This window comes from Salmo trutta, chromosome 34 (assembly GCF_901001165.1).
Source record: "Salmo trutta chromosome 34, fSalTru1.1, whole genome shotgun sequence".
In the NCBI taxonomy this organism is placed as follows: Eukaryota; Metazoa; Chordata; class Actinopteri; order Salmoniformes; family Salmonidae; genus Salmo; species Salmo trutta.
In genome coordinates this window covers 10293747-10318287 of record NC_042990.1, presented here as the reverse complement: position 1 = coordinate 10318287, position 24541 = coordinate 10293747, and the positions used below count along the sequence as shown (strand labels likewise).

The window sequence follows — 24541 nt, the reverse complement described above, 5'->3', positions numbered from 1 at the left end:
GTTTACCCTTCATGAGGTACAACTGGCTGCTTTCTAGACTCTGGATTCGTCTCTATCATCAGATTACTCGCCCGTTTGTACTATATTATAACATTGTGCCTGCATGGTCCCTCAACATCTTCACTATTTTGTAAGCGAAAAAGTTATTTTAAGCTATTGTGAAACTATGGTCAAGGAGTGGATTTTGTCTACCATACCACAGTTGATGTCATTTTCTCCAGAGTTGTTGTTGCTGCTGGTTCAACCGGGATCTGTTGCTGTTACAGGATCTGGATGCCTGCGACGATGACGACGATAACACCCGTGGGGGTGGGGCTGCTAATGGTGGCGGCCCTGCTGTCCTGGAAGACTCGATACAGTATGCCGATATCGACGACACGCTAAATGACGGAGTGCTGCCGCCGTACTCCGGCGCGGACGGTCACCACGTCGACGAGCCGCCGTCGACCACTGTGGCCCGAGGAGAAAGCTTTGTGTCGGCAGCCATGTATGTTTAGCAGATGACGTTTTAGCCTCCGTGACGACGACGACAACAACAACAACAACAACGTGCCTGTAGACCCAGGAAGTTCTGGACCTATCGGCACAACTCCAGCCTCCCGATGTGGTCAGATCCTAAATGCAGTGTTTACTACTCTTGTGATTCCGGAAAGGTCACCAAAGGTCACCGGAAACACAATTCAAAATATCACCAGAATTATCACTCGAAACTGGTTGTTTGAATGTTGCAGTGTTATACTTAAGCAATAAGGACCAGAGATGGTGTAGTATATGACCGATAAACCACGGCTAAGGGCTGTTCTTCTGGATACAGCCCTTAGCCTTGGTATATTGGCCATATACTGCAAACCCCCGGGGTGCCTTAATGCTATTATAAACTGGTTACCAACGTAATTAGAACTGTGGTATACGGTCTGATATACCACAGCTTTCAGCCAATCAGCATTCAGGGCTCGAACCACCCGGTTTATAATGTACAGTAAGCATCCTCAGACCGAAATGCCGTTTTATGGCAGTATGAACAGAATGAGGTTGTCACTGCTTTATAACATTGCACCATGACAAAGTTTAAGAATCTGACTCATGTTTTTGGGTTCAATCTAAATTGCAAGAGCTGGCAATACTGCGTTGTTAGGGTAACGAAGTGTGACATCTTTGTTTACAGCAAAGCACACAATGCGAACACAATTATCAATGAGCGTGCAATCTCCCCCCACACACAGGAAAGATTAACATTTAAATCAAATTAAGTTCAAATTATAAGGATTGTATTTTCAGTGTCAAAATACCCAGCATATATTGGAAAATACTGCCATTAGTACCAATTTATGTAGATGGTGGCTATTATACGCTATAATATATGCTGTTTATTTTACACGCAGTGAAATATGTATTGAAATCTTTTCTATTTTAGTCTTATTCTAAAGCCTTTTATGTACCTAACCACAAATGTGCAAAACATCATTGATGAACAATTATGTGAGACCGTGTCAAGTTGGTCAAAGATGTCAAAGTGAACCAAATTATCAACGAACACTGTAAATAATATTGCTGATTTAATATATTGTCGGTGAAATGTGTGCACATAAAAACAACGAGTGTAGGTGTTTTCAGAACCTCTATGTATAGGGGTGTCAGTTTCCATGTGAAATTGAAAAAGAAAAAGTATCCATTTTACTTTAACGGGTATTGAGGTTGTCAGTCACAAGGCTTAATGTTTTGAATCTAAAAATGCTGTGTGGATTTTAGTCCTTATAACTCTGCATGGCATGATCGGTGGCTTGTTTCAATCAGTTGGCTCACTTTTTTTTCCTCCCAAGGCTACTTACAGACACCAGGGCTTATACTTTCTGAATGTTGTCGACGTCTTTGCGTTCCAACCATCGTATCGTTTACTTCGAGCACAAACACATGGATATAGAGCAGCGGGTGATTTAGGCCGTACAGAAGGCGCACAGCACGACTTGATAAAGCTTTTTGCTGATACATAAATCAGTCAGCATATGACTGTTCTTTCCACGGGGTGCTTAATGCAGGGTGCAATAAACAAAGAGTTGAATGTAACTCTTGCTGAGGAATGGGAACAAATCATTGGTTCTGGCTGTTCCAAAGAGCTTGAGAGTCGCACAATTCCACGAGGGCATCGATCTGTCTGTCACCTCAACAGACGGAGACAAGCAAGGCTATATTCGCTAAGTACATTAGCTTGTTGAATAAAAAAAACCACGCAAAGAAAAATACAAAAATGAGCAAAAAGCACATGTAGATATGTAAGTAAATAGATACTATGACACTAATGATTGCTAGACAGATGTAGAAAAATAGATATGGTATATAGACTGCTTGGTAGACGGAGTGGTAGACAGGCATACGGACACAGAGAAGTAGAACACAGTAGTGACTGCCTATCCCACTGTTCTTTATTCCATCACAGTCAGTGCTCCACTGCACTACTGTCATTATTTTTGATGTGACAATCACTTTGAAAACAACTTTCATTGGCTTTTGGTGGCACTTCGGTCTCTATGGTGTTTCTTTTAAAGATAATGTCTGCATGCTGCATGGAACTATGGGTAGCTCAACTTCTTCTCTGTGCAAAAAGACTCATGCTGCCATTTTGAAAACGTATGCCTGTGGGCGGCGGGCTCGCATAAAGTGGTACAGTGTCAGACAATCACATCTGAATTTTATAGCCCTTACACAGGTCAGAGTTCAAAGGGAAATTAATTGTGCATTTTTTTTATTTGCTTTTATAAACTGTGATTCCATCTTCTTTTTTTAAATTGTATTTATTGCTTCATATTGCCGTCGGAAATATATTGTACTGTTTTGTGTATTGCCTATAAAAAGAGCCTCAAAATTGAAGATGTGTTGATATGTTGAGCTTAGAAAACGACAATCATTGGGCCCCTTGGATTTGTTATTATCAAAGACCAATGAGTCAGCATTCTGTTTTAGTTCTGTTGTTTTATACTCAAGGCATCTGATAACGTTTTCTCGCTGCAGCATTAGTTGCAGTGTGTGTTTGCCAAGCGCTTTGCCTCCGTCCCGATAGGTTTAATGCCAAAAATACAAACTGTGAATGTTAGTGATAACGCTAATCTGAATCCGGTCTTCTTCCCTTCCCCGCTTGTTTAATTATCTCACATTCACTGTCGCTTTTTTTTCATCACCAAGCCAGATGTGCCTTCATTACTTTATTTTTTAGCTTGTTCACTTACACTTACATTTGTTTCTGTCTTAGAAAATAAATATGAGATGAAAAAAAAAAATGGGGTAACCTCTGATTGTGGAAAGCCAAACACTTGAGATCATTGTGATTTTAAAAAAAAAAACATGTTCTTAATTTCCCTTTTTTAAATTTTTTTTTCATTTGCTTTTTTGAAAGCATATTATGTTTTAAGGATCATTGTCTTGTCGAATAAAATGTAAACCAAAGGCCCTGAATTGTCTCGCTGTATTCTCTTAAAGTTCTATTGAGTCACAACGACCTCCAGTCCTTTGAGGCTCCTAAATGACCAACCACTGACAGCGTCACATCCTGTGGCGCTATAATGTCCAGTGGCAGCTGACACTGATTGCCCTTCGTTGCCCCTGGACAAGTATGTGTCTGTTACCATTCTATAGCCAGCACCCAAGTGATATAGCCTGGCCTGAGAACTGTCACCATGCATTTGTTAACCTCTTTTAATTAGTGTTATAGGTCTATAGCCTGCGGGGGGGGGGGTCAACATCACAGAACATGTTTTAAGATCATTTTCAGCTAGTACAACATCCAGAATTTCAGCCCCAGAGCACTTTTCAAAGCGGCAGGTACTTTCACACTTTAACAAAAAAAACAAAAAAAACATCATTAAACATGGCAAATTACAGTATGTCTGAGATTTGTGTGTAAACATATCCTCTGGAGGCTCAAGCACAGACAAATCCAGGAGTATTATTTTAGCCGCAAAAAAATGTTAGGCACCACTAGACGTGCTGCTTATGAAAATGGTCATTTTTGAGCTACTGAGCCAGGCATGCGAACACGTGTTGAAGCCCATCTTAAACAGATTAGGGAGCATTAAAAGGTGCAGTCTGGGATTTGTTTTGTCAGCAAAACGGCTGCCCGTCACTTGTTTCGATAGACAGGTGAGGGATGAGGCTGGGGAAATATAACCCCCTCCAATGAATCCTCAAATTCATAAATGGTACTCTTGCTGCGAGGACTGTCAGTCCATGACATTCACATGATAATTGTAAATATACTTTTAAAGTTATACGTTGTTTAGAAAGACGCTGTTTTATAATGGAATAAAACAACCTTACATTTTGGGACTTGATAGAAGACAGTTGTGCTGAACTCATGATGCATTTCTAAATGATATTCCACAGGAATCAATGGAGATATATATATATATATAATTCATTTAAATGATTTAATGATGGCTGTAAATATCACAGATTGCGGTTTTAAATGAGATGGGAACCAAAATGATGCTAATGCTACATCACTACCCCTTGTATTGAAGATGACGGATGAGTCTGATATTAAAGCACTTCCAATTATGGTTCGAGTGCTTAGTTGTGGAGATGAAATATATTCACCCAAGTACTACCAGTATCAGTAAGTAGGCCTCGGAGTCAAACAACACTTCTTCCTTCTCTGATCCATAGATCAACAGTTTGACAACATGGCTAGAGTTGCCAACACAGACTAAATTTATAACAGCAGATTATAACATGCTTTTTGGGGGAGGCTTTAAGAAAATCAACAGGAATAGATTTTGCCTGCAGCTATTTCAGATCAGATTTGTGCCTGATCTTCCTATTACCTCAAATATCCACCTTCCATTAAACTACACACACTATAGATCAAATCATTAATTGATCTAGTAATTAGGGATTGAAACACTGTCTGATATGAGTGTGTGTCTGGTATGTTGAACTGACATATGGTGGTAAAACGTTATTCATTTGAGATTCTCTGATTGCATGTCATTTCAGTGAAATCGCTCTTCTTTGTGACACCAAATAAAGTCTTTGGTAACATATTTGGGCATGACATTTAAAACATGCTAATCTGGATACATTGATTGATTGGTTATTGGTCTTAAAATGCTAATATTAGCCATTGGTGGCAGTGGCTAAATCACAGTGTGGATTGTTGTCTTTCCTTCTCCATAGCTCTCAAGGTAAGGAAACAAATATATACATATGTACTTTTGCTGCACTATCGCTTTAGTGAATTCAACTTTTTTAAATGATATATATATTTTTTTACAAGCACCACCTAATGGCTAGAATCTCAAAATTATCATGTTTACATCTTATCAAATCATTACTTTGCCATCCGGTAATTCCAGATCAGAGGAGAAACGTTTAACCCAGACCGGCCACCAGAGGGAGCAGTGAGTTGCAGAGATCAACCATGATGTGGTGTGCTTGTAAACAGGCGGGGTGTCGACTGGTGTAAGATAACGATGCTCTTCATACCTCATTCTGGTAATGGAAATGTCTGTAAGGAAACACCCGACGGTCATACACATGACAAGGCCATGTGCTGTTTTCAACTAGGTTCTCAATGCAGCACACTCAATTAACTATAGCACAATCAGTACACCTAGTAGGTATTCCTGTTATGATAAGGTCGTGTACATGTTTTGAGTGGGATGAAGACGTTTTTATTTCAAAACTATTATAAACTCCTCCTGGTGATTCGCAGCATACTGCGCTATGAGATAAGTTTCCTTTTTTTGTTGTTGTAGGAAAACAAATGGCTACATTGTGTTGTTATTGTGGTGTTGTACACTGTGTTCTGTGGGGAGTAGAACTGAGACTGGCCCACCATCTCACGGATTAACTACTGGCATTAAATCAGAGTTGCCTTGAGATTTTCATATTGCTTTTTCAACGGGAATAAAGGGCTTCACTGTCCAGCTGCTTTTCTATCGAAAATACCCTAATACCCTATACCCTAAACCCCCTAGAAATAGCATTTGACCTTGTGGGGACTAACAAAATGTCCCCAGGTGGTCAACAAAAAAACAAAACAGAAAATTGCTAAAAACAGTAGAATCAGCTCACCTGCTTTTAATCTATCATTTGACAATTAGATGTTTAATGTTTCTTTTGAAAAAAATATTGGAAAAGGAATAGTTTTTCCATATTAAAACGAGAGTTCAGTGAAGGAGAAACTTGAAGAAATGTTGGGATCTAGTGGGTTGAAATCTTCCGAGAAGTGAACACCGAGTTGACAGTGGGACTTGTCAAGATGCCGTTATTCATATTCAAAATCAGATTTATTGAATTCTTCATGTAGTCTATTTTAAAAGGTACTCCATTTATAACATGGTTTTAAAATACAATATTGGTGCATAATTTCTACTTAAAATATTAAAGGGAGGCAAAATGCACTTATTTCGTGGAAATACCCAGATGTACTAATTATGAGCAAATTAACACAACTGATTCTAGATCAGTGCTAACTATTTGCTAAGCCCCTTGTGTCTCTTATCTGAGTCAGCCATCTTAACTGCCTACAACAATCCCAGAATTCCCTCTCTCTCTCTTAATTGAACCATGTGCCAGTCTCTCCCTCTCTCGCCCACCATTTCCTCTTTCCATGAATTCCCTGGCTCCCAATGTGGCGCGGAAACAGCCCAGCAACAGGCTGGCCCCTAACACCCAATCGGAGCGCTCGGTGGCTCTACCTCTCCTCCAATGGGAGCAGTGGGCCTGACGTCAGCCGTGAATGTGAATGCTCAGAGGCGTGATCGTTCACTTCTTCGTTGGTACGTCTAGCCGGCTGAGCTGAGCTTTATTCGATGTTCCTCGCCTCAACATCACTTGGAATGTATCGAATGACACTTGTCTGCTAAAGTGCTGCTCTTCATTGAATGAAGCCCTCTTCTGTGGTGACGATACCACAGTAGGAGAGAGAGAGAGAGAGGGGTTTCGAGGAGAGACGCTAGCTAGTTTTCCGAAGTCGTGCCCACAAACCCACTTGCGACCTATATGCAACCACTTCACCAAACGATTCTTCCTGCTCCTCTCTCATCTACAAATCCGCTCTGCTGCTCATTTACGATGTGCTGTCATCCAGAATGATGTGCAAAAAGGTCATCTGGTGCACACAGTTCCCCATTTCCCTCTGCTTCCATTTCATTCCATTTCCCAGCCTTAAGTAACACGTAAAGTTGTATCTAACATTTAGCCTACAGTAAAAGCATACAATCGTTGACAGACACCTCTTTGTCACCCTATGAAAAATGAATGTGAGGAGACTCTCATAGTAGCTGTGTGTGTGTTTGAATGTGTGTGGGTTTCTGATGTGATGCCTGCTGCCAGCAACTTTTCCAAGCTTTGTATACCACCAGTGTGTTACTACTCCTGAATTCAGTGCTAGTAAACCCATTTCATGTGACGTGCAAGACAGGATGTGGTTGCCAGGCAACGTCCATCCCTCGCCCCATCCCCTACAAAATAGATGTGTATTTATAGAAGCGATGGCAAGGGAGAGGGAATTACATGTTGATGCTAAAATTAAATGTTTTTTTTCCCTGTTTTCTGAGTCACTCAGTTTGTTTCATTCACAGATGGACAGAGGATAGTGAAACAGGAGAGGGGCAGAGGAGAGTGAAACAGGAGAGGGGCAGAGGAGAGTGAAACAGGAGAGGGGAGAGGAGAGTGAAGCAGGAGAGGGGGAGAGTGAAACAGGAGATGGGGAGAGGAGTGTGAAACAGGAGAGGGGGTGAGGAGAGGGAGAGGGGCAGAGGAGAGTGAAACAGGAGAGGGGAGAGGCGAGTGAAGCAGGAGATGAGGAGAGTGAAGCAGGAGCTGCGGAGAGTGAAGCAGGAGCTGAGGAGAGTGAAGCGGGAGATCAGGAGAGTGAAACAGGAGATGAGGAGAGTGAAATAGGAGATGGGCAGAGGAGAGTGAAACAGGAGAGGGGAGAGGAGAGTGAAACAGGAGAGGGGCAGAGGAGAGTGAAACAGGAGATGGGGAGAGGAGAGTGAAACAGGAGCGGGGCAGAGGAGAGGGAGAGGGGCAGAGGAGAGTGAAGCAGGAGATGAGGAGAGTGAAGCAGGAGATGAGGAGAGTGAAACAGGAGATTGGGGAGAGGAGAGTGAAATAGGAGAGGGGAGAGGAGAGTGAAGCAGGAGATGAGGAGAGTGAAACAGGAGATGGGGAGAGGAGTGTGAAACAGGAGAGGGGGTGAGGAGAGGGAGAGGGGCAGAGGAGAGTGAAACAGGAGAGGGGAGAGGAGAGTGAAGCAGGATATGAGGAGAGTGAAACAGGAGATGAGGAGAGTGAAACAGGAGAGGGGCAGAGGAGAGGGGGAGAGGAGAGAAACGGGAGAGGGGAGTGAAACAGGAGAGTGAAACAGGAGAGGGGAGAGGGGAGTGAAACAGGAGAGGGGAGAGGGGAGTGAAACAGGAGAGGGGGAGAGGAGAGTGAAACAGGAGAGGGGAGTGAAATAGGAGAGGGGAGAGGAGAGTGAAGCAGGAGATGGGGAGAGGAGTGTGAAACAGGAGATGGGAGAGAGGAGATGGGGTGAGGAGAGGGAGAGAGGAGATGGGGAGAGGAGAGAAACAGGAGAGGGGCAGAGGAGAGTGAAACAGGAGAGGGGGAGAGGAGAGTGAAACAGGAGATGAGGAGAGGGGCAGAGGAGAGGAATGAAAGAGGAGAGGAATGAAAGAGAGATCAGGACAGAAATGTGATCATAATGATGAACGTGTGAACATGACATTACCGCAGATTTCGCAAAGCAGCAGTACAGCACTAACTCCATTATTCTAAATAATTAATAAAAAGCATGGCAGAGGAGTTTTCCCTTTAAAGGTCCTGTCATATACCATGATTTGTGCCAGGTCTACTGCTTCCTGAACTCTAATATGAATTCTGTGAGGGGGGAACCATTTTAGATAGTGTTTTTGTTGTTCTTTCCAATTAGGTATTTTCTGGACAATATTTCTATCCATTTAGAGGACCCCTGTAGGCTCTAGAGCACCCCCAAAGGCAAAGTTCAGTATTGCCCGTTTAAGGCGGTTTCCCAAAGGATGGGTGGTGGACGGTTATTTCTGGATCATGTCAGGAGATTGTTTGTCTAGAGATATTGGCTTTGTTGGTTCGGTGGGTGGCAGGAAAATTCCAGAACCTTTTGATTAGTCAGAACACAAAGTATTTTGGGTACCACAGTGTGACAAATATCACCGCAATATAAATAGACAGGGTCATCATCGTGGATGGAATGACAAACTCGCAACAGAGGAAGTCAAACCCTGTTTGTGGATGTACTTGGGGAAAAAAGGGAGAAACATTACAGGGATGGCACATAAATGAGAGATAGACATGCTCAAGAAAGACACTCAAGTCTGAAAGACAGTAGACTCATATGATAGACACAGTACAGTCTCTCATAAACGAGTCACACCCCATAGTAGGGAGACCTACTACAGACAGACAGACAGACAGACAGACAGACACGCTATCAATACCCTGATAAGGCCCGTACACAAGACAAATGTCCAGGTATTGTTTTCCCAAGTACAGCTAGTGTTCTTCTCCATTAGCTCAGGGAGCTATGGCTCATCTCAAGGTTTCGCCCAACAACACGCTGCTGCTCGCTCCAAAGGAGCGTCACGTTGACGGATGGGTGTGTTTTCCCACGGAAGGTCGTCCCATGTCTTCACGAAACGCATCCCTGAGCGCATAAAATATTTTTGGGGGGAATAGGAGAGACAGCAGAGTGTGATTTTGATGTCCTTGTCGAAAATACCAAGTTGTTTTTTTTGTGTTGCACAAAATTTGAAGAGTGCCTTGTTATTTTTTTTTAATACTTTTTGATGTACCTTTTTTTATCATGTGATGTTAAATCGAGGTTCTAATACATGATTTGATTTATTGAATTATTTGTTATTTCTGTGTCTTACATCTTTCAGATACCCAGCCCGTATGGGTTTATAAGACACTAGATATTCAAAACGTATATACGATTTTCAGTATAGTACAGTATAGCTCTACCTCTATTATGCAGTGAGTCGTCCGCTATCTCCCGCTGTCTCTATCACTGCCATTATGCAACTCTGTCATGGACTCAGACGAGGTTTTACAAAAAGCAGAAGAGAGGTGGGGAGGAGAGGAGGGGGAATGGAGAGAGGGGATGGAGAGAGTAAAGCCCTTTGAATTGAATTGAGGGAGGCAGGGAGAAACCATAGCCTTTAGCTATCAAACTTCCCAGCTGTATCCCATGTGTCCTTCAGATCAAATCAAATGTATTTATATAGCCCTTCTTACATCAGCTGATATCTCAAAGTGCTGTACAGAAACCCAGCCTAAAACCCCAAACAGCAAGCAATGCAGGTGTAGAAGCACGGTGGCTAGGAAAAACTCCCTAGAAAGGCCAGAACCTAGGAAGAAACCTAGAGAGGAACCAGACTGAGGGGTGGCCAGTCCTCTTCTGGCTGTGACGGATGGAGATTATAACAGAACATGGCCAAGATGTTCAAATGTTCATAGATGACCAACAGGGTCAAATAATAATAATCACAGCGGTTGTCGAGTGTGCAACAGGTCAGCACCTCAGGAGTAAATGTCAGTTGGCTTTTTGTAGCCGATCACATTGAGTATCTCTACCGCTCCTGCTGTCTCGAGAGAGTTGAAAACAGCAGGTCTGGGACAGGTAGCACGTCCAGTGAACAGGTCAGGGTTCCATAGCTACAGGCAGAACATTTGAAACTGGAGCAGCAGCACGGCCAGGTGGACTGGGGACAGCAAGGAGTCATCAAGCCAGGTAGTCCTGAGGCACGGTCCTAGGGCTCAGGTGCTCCGAGAGAGAGAGAAAGGAGAGAAAAAGAGAGAATTAGAGAGAGCATTCTTAAATTCACACAGGACACTGGATAAGACAGGATAAATACTCCAGATATAACAGACTGACCCAAGCCCCCCGACACATAAACTACTGCAGCATAAATACTGGAGGCTGAGACAGGAGGGGTTGGGAGACATTGTGGCCCCATCCGACGATACCCCCAGACAGGGCCAAACAGGCAGGATATAACCCCACCCACTTTGCTAAAGCACAGCCCCCATACCACTAGAGGGATATCTTCAACCACCAACTTACCAGCCTGAGACAAAGCCGAGTATAGCCCACAAAGATCTCCGCCACGGCACAACCCAAGCGGGGGCGCCAACCCAGACAGGAAGATCACGTCAGTGACTCAACCCACTCAAGTGACGCACCCCTCCTAGGGACAGCATGGAGGAGCACCAGTTAGCCAGTGACTCAGCCCCCGTAATAGGGTTAGAGGCAGAGAATCCCAGTGGAGAGAGGGGAACCGGCCAGGCAGAGACAGCAAGGGCGGTTCGTTGCTCCAGTGCCTTTCCGTTCACCTTCACACTCCTGGGCCAGACTACACTCAGTCATAGGACCTACTGAAGAGATGAGTCTTCAATAAAGACTTAAAGGTTGAGACCGAGTCTGCGTCTCTCACATGGGAAGCCTCCAGCTGTTTGCTTAGAAATTCTAGGGACAATAAGGAGGCCTGCGTCTTGTGACCGTAGCGTACGTGTAGGTATGTACGGCAGGACCAAATCGGAAAGATAGGTAGGAGCAAGCCCATGTAATGCTTTGTAGGTTAGCAGTAAAATCTTGAAATCAGCCCTTGCCTTAACAGGAAGCCAGTGTAGAGAGGCTAGCACTGGACTAATATGATCAAATTGTTTGGTTCTAGTCAAGATTCTAGCAGCCGTGTTTAGCACTAACTGAAGTTTATTTAGTGCTTTATCCTGGTTGCCGGAAAGTAGAGCATTGCAGTAGTCTAACCGACAAAAGCATGGATTCATTTTTCTGCATCATTTTTGGACAGAAAGTTTCAGATTTTTGCAATGTTATGTAGATGGAAAAAAGCTGTCCTTGAAACAGTCTTGATATGTTCGTCAAAAGAGAGATCAGGGTCCAGAGTAACGCCGAGGTCCTTCACAGTTTTATTTGAGACGACTGTACAACCATCAAGATTAATTGTCAGATTTAACAGAAGATCTCTTTGTCTTCTGATCCCTCCTGTCTCAGGCTCCAGTATTTATGCTGCAGTAGTTTATGTGTTGGGGGGCTTGGGTCAGTCTGTTACATCTGGAGTATTTCTCTTGTCTTATCTGGTGTCCTGTGTGAATTTAAATATGCTCTCTCTAATTCTCTCTTTCTTTCTCTCTTTCTTTCTTTCTCTCGGAGGACCTGAGCCCTAGGACCATGCCTCAGGACTACCTGGCATGATGACTCCTTGCTGTACCCAGTCCACCTGGCCGTGCTGCTGCTCCAGTTTCAACTGTTCTGCCTGCGGCTATGGAACCCTGACCTGTTCACCGGACGTGCTACCTGTCCCCGACCTGCTGTTCTCAACTCTCTAGAGACAGCAGGAGCGGTAGAGATACTCTCAAAGATCGGCTATGAAAAAGCCAACTGACACTTACTCTTGAGTTGCTGACTTGTTGCACCCTCGACAACTACTATGAGTATTATTATTTGACCATGCTGGTCATTGATGAACATTTTAACATCTTGACCATGTTCTGTTATAATATCCACCCGGCACAGCCAGAAGAGGACTGGCCACCCCTCATAGCCTGGTTCCTCTCTAGGTTTCTTCCTAGGTTTTGGCCTTTCTAGGGAGTTTTTCCTAGGGAGTTTTTCCTAGCCACCCTGCTTCTTTCACATGCATTGCTTGCTCTTTGGGGTTTTAGGCTGGGTTTCTGTACAGCACTTCGAGATATCAGCTGATGTACGAAGGGCTATATAAATACATTTGATTTGATTTGATTTTTGGGTCCTAGAACAAGCATCTCTGTTTTATCCGAGTTTAAAAGTAGAACATTTGCAGCCATCCACTTCCTTATGTCTGAAACACAGGCTTCCAGCAAGGGAAATTTTGGGGCTTCACCATGTTTCATCAAATGTACAGCTGTGTCATCCAAATAGCATTGAAAGTTAACATTATGTTTTCGAATGACATCACCAAGAGGTAAAATATATAGTGAAAACAATAGTGGTCCCAAAACGGAACCTTGAGGAACACTGAAATTTACAGTTGATTTGTCAGAGGACAAACCATCCACAGAGACAAACGGATACCTTTCCGACAGATAAGATCTAAACCAGGCCAGAACTTGTCCATGTAGACCAATTTTGGTTTCTAATCTATCCAAAAGAATGTGGTGATCGATGGTATCAAAAGCAGCACTAAGGTCTAGGAGCACAAAGACAGATGCAGAGCCTCGGTCTGACGCCATTAAAAGGTCATTTACCACCTTCACAAGTGCAGTCTCAGTGCTATGATGGGGTCTAAAATCAGACAGAAGCGTTTCGTATACATTGTTTGTATTCAGGAAGTCAGTGAGTTGCTGCACAACAGCTTTTTCTAACATTTTTGAGAGGAATGGGAGATTCGATATAGGCTGATAGTTTTTCAATTTTCTGGGTCAAGGTTTTGCTTTTTCAAGAGAGGCTTTATTACTGCCACTTTTAGTGAGTTTGGTACACATCCGGTGGATAGAGAGCCGTTTATTATGTTCAACATAGGAGGGCCAAGCACAGGAAGCAGTTCTTTCAGTAGTTTAGTTGGAATAGGGTCCAGTATGCAGCTTGAAGGTTTAGAGGCCATGATTATTTTCATCATTGTGTCAAGAGATATAGTACTAAAACACTTGAGTGTCTCCCTTGATCCTAGGTCCTGGCAGAGTTGTGCAGACTCAGGACAACTGAGCATTGGAGGAATACGCAGATTTAAAGAGGAGTCAGTAATTTGCTTTCTAATGATCATGATCTTTTCCTCAAAGAAGTTCATGAATTTATCACTGCTGAAGTGAAAGCCATCCTCTCTTGGGGAATGATGCTTTTTAGTTAGCTTTGCGACAGTATCAAATAAATGTTCTCATTTTCCTCAATTAAGTTGGAAAAATAGGATGATCGAGCAGCAGTGAGGGCTCTTGGATACTGCACGGTACTGTCTTTCCAAGCTAGTCGGAAGACTTCCAGTTTGGTGTGGCGCCATTTCCGTTCCAATTTTCTGGAAGCTTGCTTCAGAGCTCGGGTATTTTCTGTATACCATGGAGGTAGTTTATTATGACAAATGTTTTTTGTTTTTAGGGGTGTGACTGCATCTAGGGTATTGCGCAAGGTTAAATTGAGTTCCTCAGTTAGGTGGTTAACTGATTTTTGTACTCTGACGTCCTTGGGTAGGTGGAGGGAGTCTGGAAGGGAATCTAGGAATCTTTGGGTTGTCCGAGAATTTATAGCACGACTTTTGATGATCCTTGGTCTGAGCAGATTATTTGTTGCGATTGCAAATGTAATAAAATGGTGGTCAGATAGTCCAGGATTATGAGGAAAAACATTAAGATCCACAACATTTATTCCACGGGACAAAACTAGGTCCAGAGTATGACTGTGGCAGTGAGTAGGTCCGGAGACATGTTGGACAAAACCCACTTTTTTGTTTTCTTTTTTTCACCTTTATTTAACCAAGTAGGCTAGTTGAGAAGTTCTCATTTACAACTGCGACCTGGCCAAGATAAAGCAAAGCAGTGTGACACAGACAACAACACAGAGTTACACATGGAGTAAACAATAAACAAGCCAATAACACAATAAACAAGTCAATGACACAGTCAAAAAAAGAAAGTCTATATACAGTGTGTGCAAAAGGCATGAGGAGGTAGGCAATAAATAGGCCATAGGAGTGAATAATTACAATTTAGCAGATTAACACTGGAGTGATAAATGAGCATATGATGATGTGCAAGTAGAAATACTGGTGTGCAAAGGAGCAGAAAAGTAAATAAAATAAAAACAGTATGGGGATGAGGTAGATTGGGTGGGCAATTTACAGATGGACTATGTACAGCTGCAGCGATCGGTTAGCAGCTCAGGTAGCTGATGTTTAAAGTTGGTAAGGGAAATAAAAGTCTCCAACTACAGCGATTTTTGCAATTCGTTCCAGTCACTGGCAGCAGAGAACTGGAAGGAAAGGCGTCCAAATGAGGTGTTGGCTTTGGGGATGATCAGTGAGATATACTTGCTGGAACGTGTGCTACGGGTGGGTGTTATCGTGACCAGTGAACTGAGATAAGGCGGAGCTTTACCTAGCATAGACTTATAGATGACCTGGAGCCAGTGGGTCTGGCAACGAATATGTTGCGAGGGCCAGCCGACTAGAACATACAGGTTGCGGTGGTGGGTGGTATAAAGTGATTTGGTAACAAAACGGATGGCACTGTGATAGACTGCATCCAGTTTACTGAGTAGAGTAATGGAAGCTATTTTGTAGATGACATCGCCGAAGTCAAGGATCGGTAGGATAGTTTTACGAGGGTAAGTTTGGCGGCGTGAGTGAAGGAGGCTTTGTTGCGAAATAGAAAGCCGATTCTAGATTTGATTTTGGATTGGAGATGTTTAACATGAGTCTGGAAGGAGAGTTTACAGTCTAACCAGACACCTAGGTATTTATAGTTGTCCACATATTCTAGGTCGGAACCGTCTAGGGTGGGGATGCTAGTCGGGCGGGCAGGTGTGGGCAGCGAACGGTTTAAAAGCATGCATTTGGTTTTACTAGCGTTTAAGAGCAGTTGGAGGCCACGGAAGGAGTGTTGTATGGCATTGAAGCTCGTTTGGATGTTTGTTAGCACAGTGTCCAAGGAAGGGACAGAAGTATACAGAATGGTGTCGTCTGCGTAGAGGTGGATCAGGGAATCGCCCGCAGCAAGAGCGACATCATTGATATATACAGAGAAAAGAGTCGGCCCGGGAATTGAACTCTGTTGTACCCTCATAGAGACTGCCAGAGGTCCGGACAACATGCCCTCCGATTTGACACACTGAACTCTGTATGCAAAGTAGTTGGTGAACCATGCGAGGCAGTCATTAGAAAAACCAAGGCTATTGAGCCTGCCGATAAGAATACGGTGATTGACAGAGTCGAAAGCCTTGGCCAGGTCAATGAAGACGGCTGCACAGTACTGTCTTTTATCGATGGCGGTTATGATATCGTTTAGAACCTTGAGCGTGGCTGAGGTGCACCCGTGACCGGCTCGGAAACCAGATTGCACAGCGGAGAAGGTACGGTGGGATTCGAAATGGTCAGTGATCTGTTTATTAACTTGGCTTTCGAAGAGTTTAGATACGCAGGGCAGGATGGAAATAGGTCTGTAACAGTTTGGGTCTAGGGTGTCACCCCCTTTGAAGAGGGGGATGACCGCGGCAGCTTTCCAATCTTTAGGGATCTCGGACGATATGAAAGAGAGGTTGAACAGGTTGGTAATAGGGATTGCAACAAGCAGATAGTTTTAGAAAGAGAGGGTCCAGATTGTCTAGCCCAGCTGATTTGTACGGGTCCAGTTTTGCAGCTCTTTCAGAACATCTGCTGTCTGGATTTGGGTGAAGGAGAAGCTGGGGAGGCTTGGGCGAGTAGCTGCGGGGGGGGCGGAGCTGTTGGCCGGGGTTGGAGTTGCCAGTAGGAAGGCATGGCCAGCCGTTGAGAAATGCTTATTGAAATGTTCGATTATCATGGATTTCTTTGGTGGTGACCGTGTTACCTAGCCTCAGTGCAGTGGGCAGCTGGGAGGAGGTGCTCTTGTTCTCCATGGACTTTACAGTGTCCCAAAACTTTTTGGAGTTAGAGCTACAGGATGCAAATTTCTGCTTGAAAAAGCTAGCCTTTGCTTTCCTGACTGACTGCGTGTATTGGTTCCTGACTTCCCTGAACAGTTGCATATCGCAGGGACTTTTCGATGCTATTGCAGTCCGCCACAGGATGTTTTTGTGCTGGTCAAGGGCAGTCAGGTCTGGAGTGAACCAAGGGCTATATCTGTTCTTAGTTCTGCATTTTTTGAATGTGGCATGCTTATCTAAGATGGTGAGGAAATTACTTTTAAAGAATGACCAGGCATCCTCGAATGACGGGATGAGGTCAATATCCTTCCAGGATACCCGGGCCAGGTCGATTAGAAAGGCCTACTCGCATAAGTGTTTTAGGGAGCATTTGAGAGTGATGAGGGGTGGTCGTTTGACCGCAGACCCATAGTGGATACAGGGAATGAGGCAGTGATTGCTAAGATCCTGATTGAGAACAGCGGAGGTGTATTTGGAGGGCAAGTTGGTCAGGATAACATCTATGAGGGTGCCCATGTTTACAGATTTAGGGTTGTACCTGGTGGGTTCCTTCATGATTTGTGTGAGATTGAGGGCATCTAGTTTAGATTGTAGGACTGCCGGGGTGTTAAGCATATCCCAGTTTAGGTCACCTAACAGAACGAACTCTGAGGCTACATGGGGGGCGATCAATTCACAAATGGTGTCCAGGGCACAGCTGGGAGCGGAGGGGGGTCGATAGCAGGCTGCAATAGTGAGAGACTTATTTTTGGAGAGATTCATTTTTAAAATTAGAAGTTCGAACTCTTTGGGTATAGACATGGAAAGTATGACAGAACTTTGCAGGCTATCTCTGCAGTAGATTGCAACTCCTCCCCCTTTGGCAGTTCTATCTTGATGGAAAAAGTTGTAGTTGGGTATGGAAATCTCAGAATTTTTGGTGGCCTTCCTAAGCCAGGATTCAGACACGGCAAGGACATCAGGGTTGGCGGAGTGTGCTAAAGCAGTGAGTAAAACAAACTTAGGGAGGAGGCTTCTGATGTTGACATGCATGAAACCAAGGCTTTTTCGATCACAGAAGTCAACAAATGAGGGTGCCTGGGGACACGCAGGGCCTGGGTTTACCTCCACATCACCCGAGGAACAGAAGGATGAGGGTACGGCTAAAGGCTATCAAAACTGGTCGCCTAGAGCGATGATGGCTCCGAAAGCCTTTTGGAGTGGGTCTGTGGACTTTTCCATGTGAATATTAAAGTCACCAAAAATTTGAATATTATCTGCCATGACTACAAGGTCCGATAGGAATTCAGGGAACTCAGTGAGGAACGCTGTATATGGCCCAGGAGGCCTGTAAACAGTAGCTATAAAAAGTGAATGACTAGGCTGCATAGATTTCATGACTAGAAGCTCAAAAGACGAAAACGTATAATTTTTTTTTGTACATTGAAATTTGCTATCATAAATGTTAGCAACACCTCCGCCTTTGCGGGATGCGTGGGGGATATGGTCACTAGTGTAACCAGGAGGTGAGGCCTCATTTAACACAGTACATTCATCAGGCTTAAGCCACGTTTCAGTCAGGCCAATCACATCAAGATTATGATCAGGATCTAACATTAAGTAGCCCTATTTTGAGATGTGAAGTATCACAATCTCTTTCAATAATGGCAGGAATGGAGGTCTTTATTCCAGTGAGATTGCTAAGGCGAACCACGCCATGTTTAGTTTTGCCCAACTTAGGTCGAGGCACAGCCACAGTCTCAATGGGATAGCTGAGCTGACTACACTGACTGTGCTAGTGGCAGACTCCACTAAGCTGGCAGGCTGGCTAACAGCCTGCTGCCTGGTCTGCACCCTATCTCATTGTGGAGCAAGGGGAGTTAGAGCCCTGTCTATGTTTGTAGATAAGATGAGAGCACCCCTCCAGCTAGGATTCCGATCTACATTTCTCTCTCTCTCTCCTCTCTCTCTCTTTCTTACTCCATCATTCATCACTGACTCCCTAGTCTCTCTCATTCCTTTCTCCTCTCCATCAAGGTAGTTGGCAAGGAGGACCCTCATCACAGGAGACCCTCTGCGATTGACTGACGCTGCAGACTGGGCCTTAAAGAGACAGTGATGCTCTTTTATTGGGTGGCGACTAAAACAATGGACTGGCAGACTGTGGAATTGTGTTGGGTTTTTCTTTATAAAGGATTGATCGAAAATCGTACATTTGAAAATGTTCATAAATATGAGGTTGGAAAGCATTCTAGAGCTAATATGAATGTAGTGATATTCTGATTGGCACTCTAATTTACACACACAGAGCAGACAAGGTCAGACAGACTTCCTACTCTTGGGAGCTTTGATTCCTATACAATTGAGAGCTATTGATTTATTATATTCATAATAGAGTTAGCATGTATTAATAGCTACTGTGACCCTTTAACATTGCCTGGCTACCCAGACTCCTTGCTCCGGCCAAACTCTATGCCATGCCCACAGACATTAGTTTCTTCTCCGTAAGGAGTCTGGATCTGAGTATCTCCTCGTCTGATTGGTCCAGAAACCGATGGGTTGAGCCAGAGCCAGAACACACGTGGGGAGCGGCGGTTTGAAAATGTGTCATTGGCTTTGATTCTCTGATTTGTTAGAGACAATCCAATCGCTGACGACTTTGTTTTGTACAACGCCACCAGTGGCAGTCTCTAGTTTTAACCAGAGATCATAGAAACACGCCGTTTTCACATATGTAAACACTGGTATGGTGCAGGAGATAATGAATATGAGGTTGAAAAGTGTCAGAGTTGCCCTTGTTTTTTTTACCATTATGATTACATTGTGCTACCAGTAGGAGTCGTAACACCAATGATGATAATACCAATGAGACATTTTAGAGTCGGAATTGAGAGGGTCAGAATTGAATGCTAGAATGTCAGAACATTATACCAGACAGCTGTCACAACTAGCCAGAGAAATGACAAGATACAACTTGAGCATTGTTGGAGTCTGGGAAATCACAACCACCACAGCTGAAACCTTCCTTTACTCTCGAAACCCAAATGAAGAAGACCCACACACACATGGGGTTGGACTCATTGAGTGGGAGCCAATACCTGCAAGAATCATTAAAGCCAGATTTACATCTAAAGGGTGGAACTTTACAATCCTATAGTGCTATGCTCCAACCAACTCAGCTGACTTCGAAGAGAAAGGGGCCTTCTATCAACGGCTACAGGCAGTTATTCAAAAAGTACCCAAAAAGAGACGTCCAAATTGCACTGGGGACATGAATGGCAAGATCGGAAAGAACAGCAACAACTGGAGAGGCACAATGGGGAGAGAGGGTCTAGGACAGGTGAACGAGAATGGTCTTCTGTTTGCCAGCTCGTTGAGTGCACAGAAGTCTGCAATCGGAGTATGTCTCTTCCTACACAAACCCAACAGGAGCCGAAGCCACCCCATCGGAGGCAAAGAATCCCAAAGAATCCCAACCACTGGAGGACTGGAGAGTACACTTCAAGGAAATCCTAAACAGGCCTACACCTGACTTAACCCCAGACATTGTGGAAGCAACAGAAGACCTTAACATCAACTATAGTAGGATATCCAGGGAGGAGATAAAACGAGCCACCAAAAAGCTGAAGCTACGCAGGGTACCAGGAAACGACCAGGAAAGTACAAACCGAGTGGAAAACAGGTTTGATTGTTACAATCCCCAAGGAAGGCAACCTAAGTGAGTGCAAGAACTTGAGAGGAATCATGCTCCTTTCAATCCCCAGCTAAATCTTCTGTAGGATCATCTTGGATAGGATGCAGGACGCGCTCGACAAGAGACTCTGAAAGGAGCAAGCTGGTTTTAGGAAGGACTAGTTGTGTACAGACCACATTGCAACACTCAGGATAATCGTCGAGCAAGTGCATTGAATGGCAGACGCCATTACACATTAACTTTGTAAACTTTGAAAACGCTTTCAATAATCTAGAGATATAAATAGTCTATGGAAACTGCTATGGCACTATGGCGTCCCTCAGAAATATGTGAATCTGATCAGGAGTATGTATGAAGGGTTCACTGGCCAGGTCATCTCCAACAGAAAACATTCAGACAGACAAAACTGGAGTACGCCAAAGCTGCTTACTATCCCCTTTTTCTAATATCTATCGACTGGACCATGAAGGGAACGACAGCCCACCAAAAAAATGGGATTCAGTGGAGCCCATTCACTCAACTGGAGAATCTGGATTTTGCAGGAAAACAGCATACAACTTGGCCTCAAAATAAATGTGGGGAAGACCAAGATACTGACAAACACCAAGTCTCCTGAAGAACTCACTAAACAGTGCATTCGAAAAGTATTCAGACCAGTAAAGGGGTCATTTGTTATTGTAGTTTGGTCAGGACGTGGCAGGGGGGTAATTGTTTTATGCGGTTCAGGGTGTGTGTTTATGTAGAGGGGTATTTGGTTAGAGTGCTCCGGGGTTTTTGGGTTATGTTCTATGTGTCGTATTCTAGGTTCTATCTATGTTGTGTATTTTTTTGTGTTGGCCTTGTATGGCTCTCAATCAGGAACAGCTGTACATCGTTGTTGCTGATTGAGAGTCATACTTAGGTAGCCTGTTTTCACCTGTCCCTTTGTGGGAAGATGTTTGTGCATTGCTGTGTGTAGCCTGCATTACTGTGCGTTCGTGCATTTTCTTGTTTTGTGTTTTCAGTGTTCTAAATGAAAAGTTAAAATGAGCACTCAACCTGCTGCGCCTTGGTCCCTTTCATACGACGACCGTTACACCTTGACTTTTTCCACATTTTATTACGTTACAGCCTTATTCTAAAATTGATTAAATAAAGCAATTTCCTCACCAATCTACACACAATAAACCATAATGACAAAGCAAAAACAGGGTTTTTTTTCAAAGCTGTAATCGCTACCAATGGTGCTTCAACAAAGTACTGAGTAAAGGGTCTGAACACTTGTGTAAAATTTACATTTCAGTTCTTTATTTCTAATACATTTGCAAAAATGTATAAAAAACAGTTTTTTTGTTTTGTCATTAGGGGGTATTGTGTGTAGATTGATGAGGGGGAAAAACGATTTTAATCCATTTTAGAATAAGGCTGTAACGTTACAAAATGTGGAAAAAGTCAAGGGGTCTGAATACTTTACGAATGCATTGTAGATGGGGGGAAACTGTTGAAAACGTGCCTGACTTCGTTTATCTTGGAAGCAACATCAGCACTGACGAGGCACTGACAAGGATGTAGAGCTACAGTACACATCATCAACGCTTAACATGCCTTCAGGACACTCCGCCCCATGTGGGTCTCATCACAGATCTCCATAAACACCAAGAACCACATCTGCAACACAAACGTAAAATCTGTTCTTCTCTATGGCTGGTAAAACATGGAAAACCACACAATCCCTTATCAATAAACTAGTCTTTATCGAAAACTCCCCGCAATACATTCGGAGGATAGGGTGGCCAAACAAAATATACAACCACAACCTGTAGAAGAAAAAAATTCAACAGGAGGCCATCAGCAATGTAATCAGGAGAAGGAAATGGACTGGACATACACATCAAACATAACACGACTACAACCCATACGGAAAAAGAAAGCAAGGAAGGCCAAAAACCAACTGGAGATGCTCCACTCTTCAAGAACTGAGTAAAGTAGGGATCTCCTGGCTAGAGGCATAAAGCCCTTGCTCAGAAAAGAGTGAGGATGGGGGCCATGGTGGGGGCCCTATGCTCCCAACGGTGCCAAGAGGTTTATGTCAAGTAAGTCAGGCGATCCAATCCGTCAGCTGGCATGGAGCCAACCCGGCGTTGCACTCAGTCCCAGAGACCTGATTGGCTCGTGCAACGGGTGTGGGGAGCGGCATCACGTGGTGCACACACTCACACACACACACACACACACACACACACACACACACACACATACGCGTGCGCGCACGTTCATGTGAGTTATTGAACTAATACAGAAACTCTTCCCAAAAGTGATTCACAGTACTTCTCATGCCCCGCCGGAACCAGTGTGTCATGGCTAGATGGCTGGGTGGATGCGGGCGAGCGAGAGCAAGTCAACCTGAAGAAAGTGGAAGAGCGAAGGTGGAGAGGAGAATAGAGTGTGATGGGGAAATAGAGTAGCAATGAGAGATTGAGAGTTTAGGGAGGGTGATAGAGAGAGAGATTATTGGTGAAAGAGGAGGAAAGAAAGAGAGAATGGAATCACACCATATTGTGGTCACCACGGCTGGCAGTTTGATCCATTATGTATGAGAACTCCCTATTGGCAGTGATGGGCCACTCCAGTATGGATTGCGTGACCTCTTTAAAGGCACAGTGAAACACTATCCCTTCCCTCCCCCCACACGCAAAGCTACAAACAAAGTACTACTACAGGGGTTGGGTTAAATGTGGAAGACACATTTGAATGCGTTCAGTTGTGCCATTGACTAGGTATCCCCTTTCCTTTCCCTTTCCCTAAAAGCAATATAATATACTTAATATATAGTACATGTACTGCTTAATATACTAGCCCCAGGGCCTGGTTTCTACATATCTTATGACAAAGCAAGGAAAGAATGCCGTGTTGTTAAATGCGGAAGTCTGGCACCCTAGTGGCTGAATTAGATGACATCATTGAGATAGAACGTCGATGATGTCATATTTTGATCTAGAGCTCAAAGACGGAGGTTATGAATGATATCCGTTTTTAGGTATCCTCTGTCATTTGCGTAGAAAGACTCCTGCTAATTGTGTGCTCCCCAAAATGCCATAGCGTCAACGTCTGATAGTCATTTTAGGGGTATATGTGGCCGTATAAAATGATTAGTGCTGAACACAGCAGCAGGAAGAGAGAGAGGGGGTTCAAAGGAGGGGAGGGGGTGGGGAGACAGATAAACAGCTGGGAAGCAGATTAAGCACACAATAACAGAGAGGGGGGTGGAGAGAGAGAGATAGCTGTAGCAGCAGCAGTAGTACTATAAATATTAATAGTAGTAGTAATGGTGTTGATCTTAACAGTAGTAGTATGGCGCTGGTAGTGTTGAAGTGCTCAGTAGCAGTAGTTGCTGTGCTAAGCTGTGGCACTCGTCTCCAAAACCTAGCATCATTCTACCGCACTGTTGGTCTAATGTGATCTCACAGCAATTACGCAATAGCTGTTAGTGATCTTGTGAGAAACACACTGCACAGGTCAGGAGGTGTTCTCGTCTGATAAAGGATGGATAGACTGGCCTGGTCAGTGCATATCTATCTTCTTCCTCGTCCTCTGTCTGATCCTCCCATACTCATCAGCCACCCTTAAGAGTACCATAAGGAGCCCTTGTTCTCACATCTCAAGGAGCTTTTGCAACAGCACAGCATGTGTCTGTGTGTGTGTGGTGTGTGTGTGTGTGTATGTGTTCTCCCCTGCTCTGTGGACCAACGATAATGTTATTCAGAGGATCCATGACATCTCCCTTAACCCTAACCTTAACCTTTAACCTTACCCTAACCGTAACCACAAACCCTAATTGTAACCCTAACTGTAACTTTAACCCTAAGCCCCTAAGCCTAAAATAGCCTTTTCCCTGTGGGGACCGGCGAGATGTCCTCCTGATCCCCACAAGTAGAGTAAAACCAAACACACACACCTGATCCTCAGTCAGACTCCTGCCATTGACTGCAAAAATAAATGCATTTCCTGTTTTCCAAATCCCACGCTACTCTCTTCTCCTCCCTCACTCCTATCACCTTCTGTCACAGTTCTCACACTCAGTCCACTCCTCCCCTTCTCATCGTTGCCTCTTTTCATTTTTCTTCCTAGCTCTCTGTTCTCAGAGTCATCCTTAATGTTGCTTTCACGCTCCGTTCACAGTCTCCCTTCTCCATGTACACCTTGGCCCATCTGCTGTTGCTAGCCCTAATTCTGACTTGTGCTCT

At 44.0% G+C, this 24541-nt stretch overlaps 1 protein-coding gene across 1 annotated transcript in view; it reads left to right on the top strand.

Annotated features, from left to right (window-relative positions):
- LOC115173533 (poliovirus receptor homolog) overlaps nt 1-3438 on the top strand; it is an 82697-nt gene extending 79259 nt beyond the window's left edge. Inside the window, exon 10 of the mRNA XM_029731713.1 lies at nt 267-3438. Coding sequence (XP_029587573.1) covers nt 267-497 — 231 coding nt within the window. The 3' untranslated portion in view covers nt 498-3438. The remainder of the gene's footprint in view (nt 1-266) is intronic.
- Nucleotides 3439-24541: the final 21103 nt, after the last annotated feature.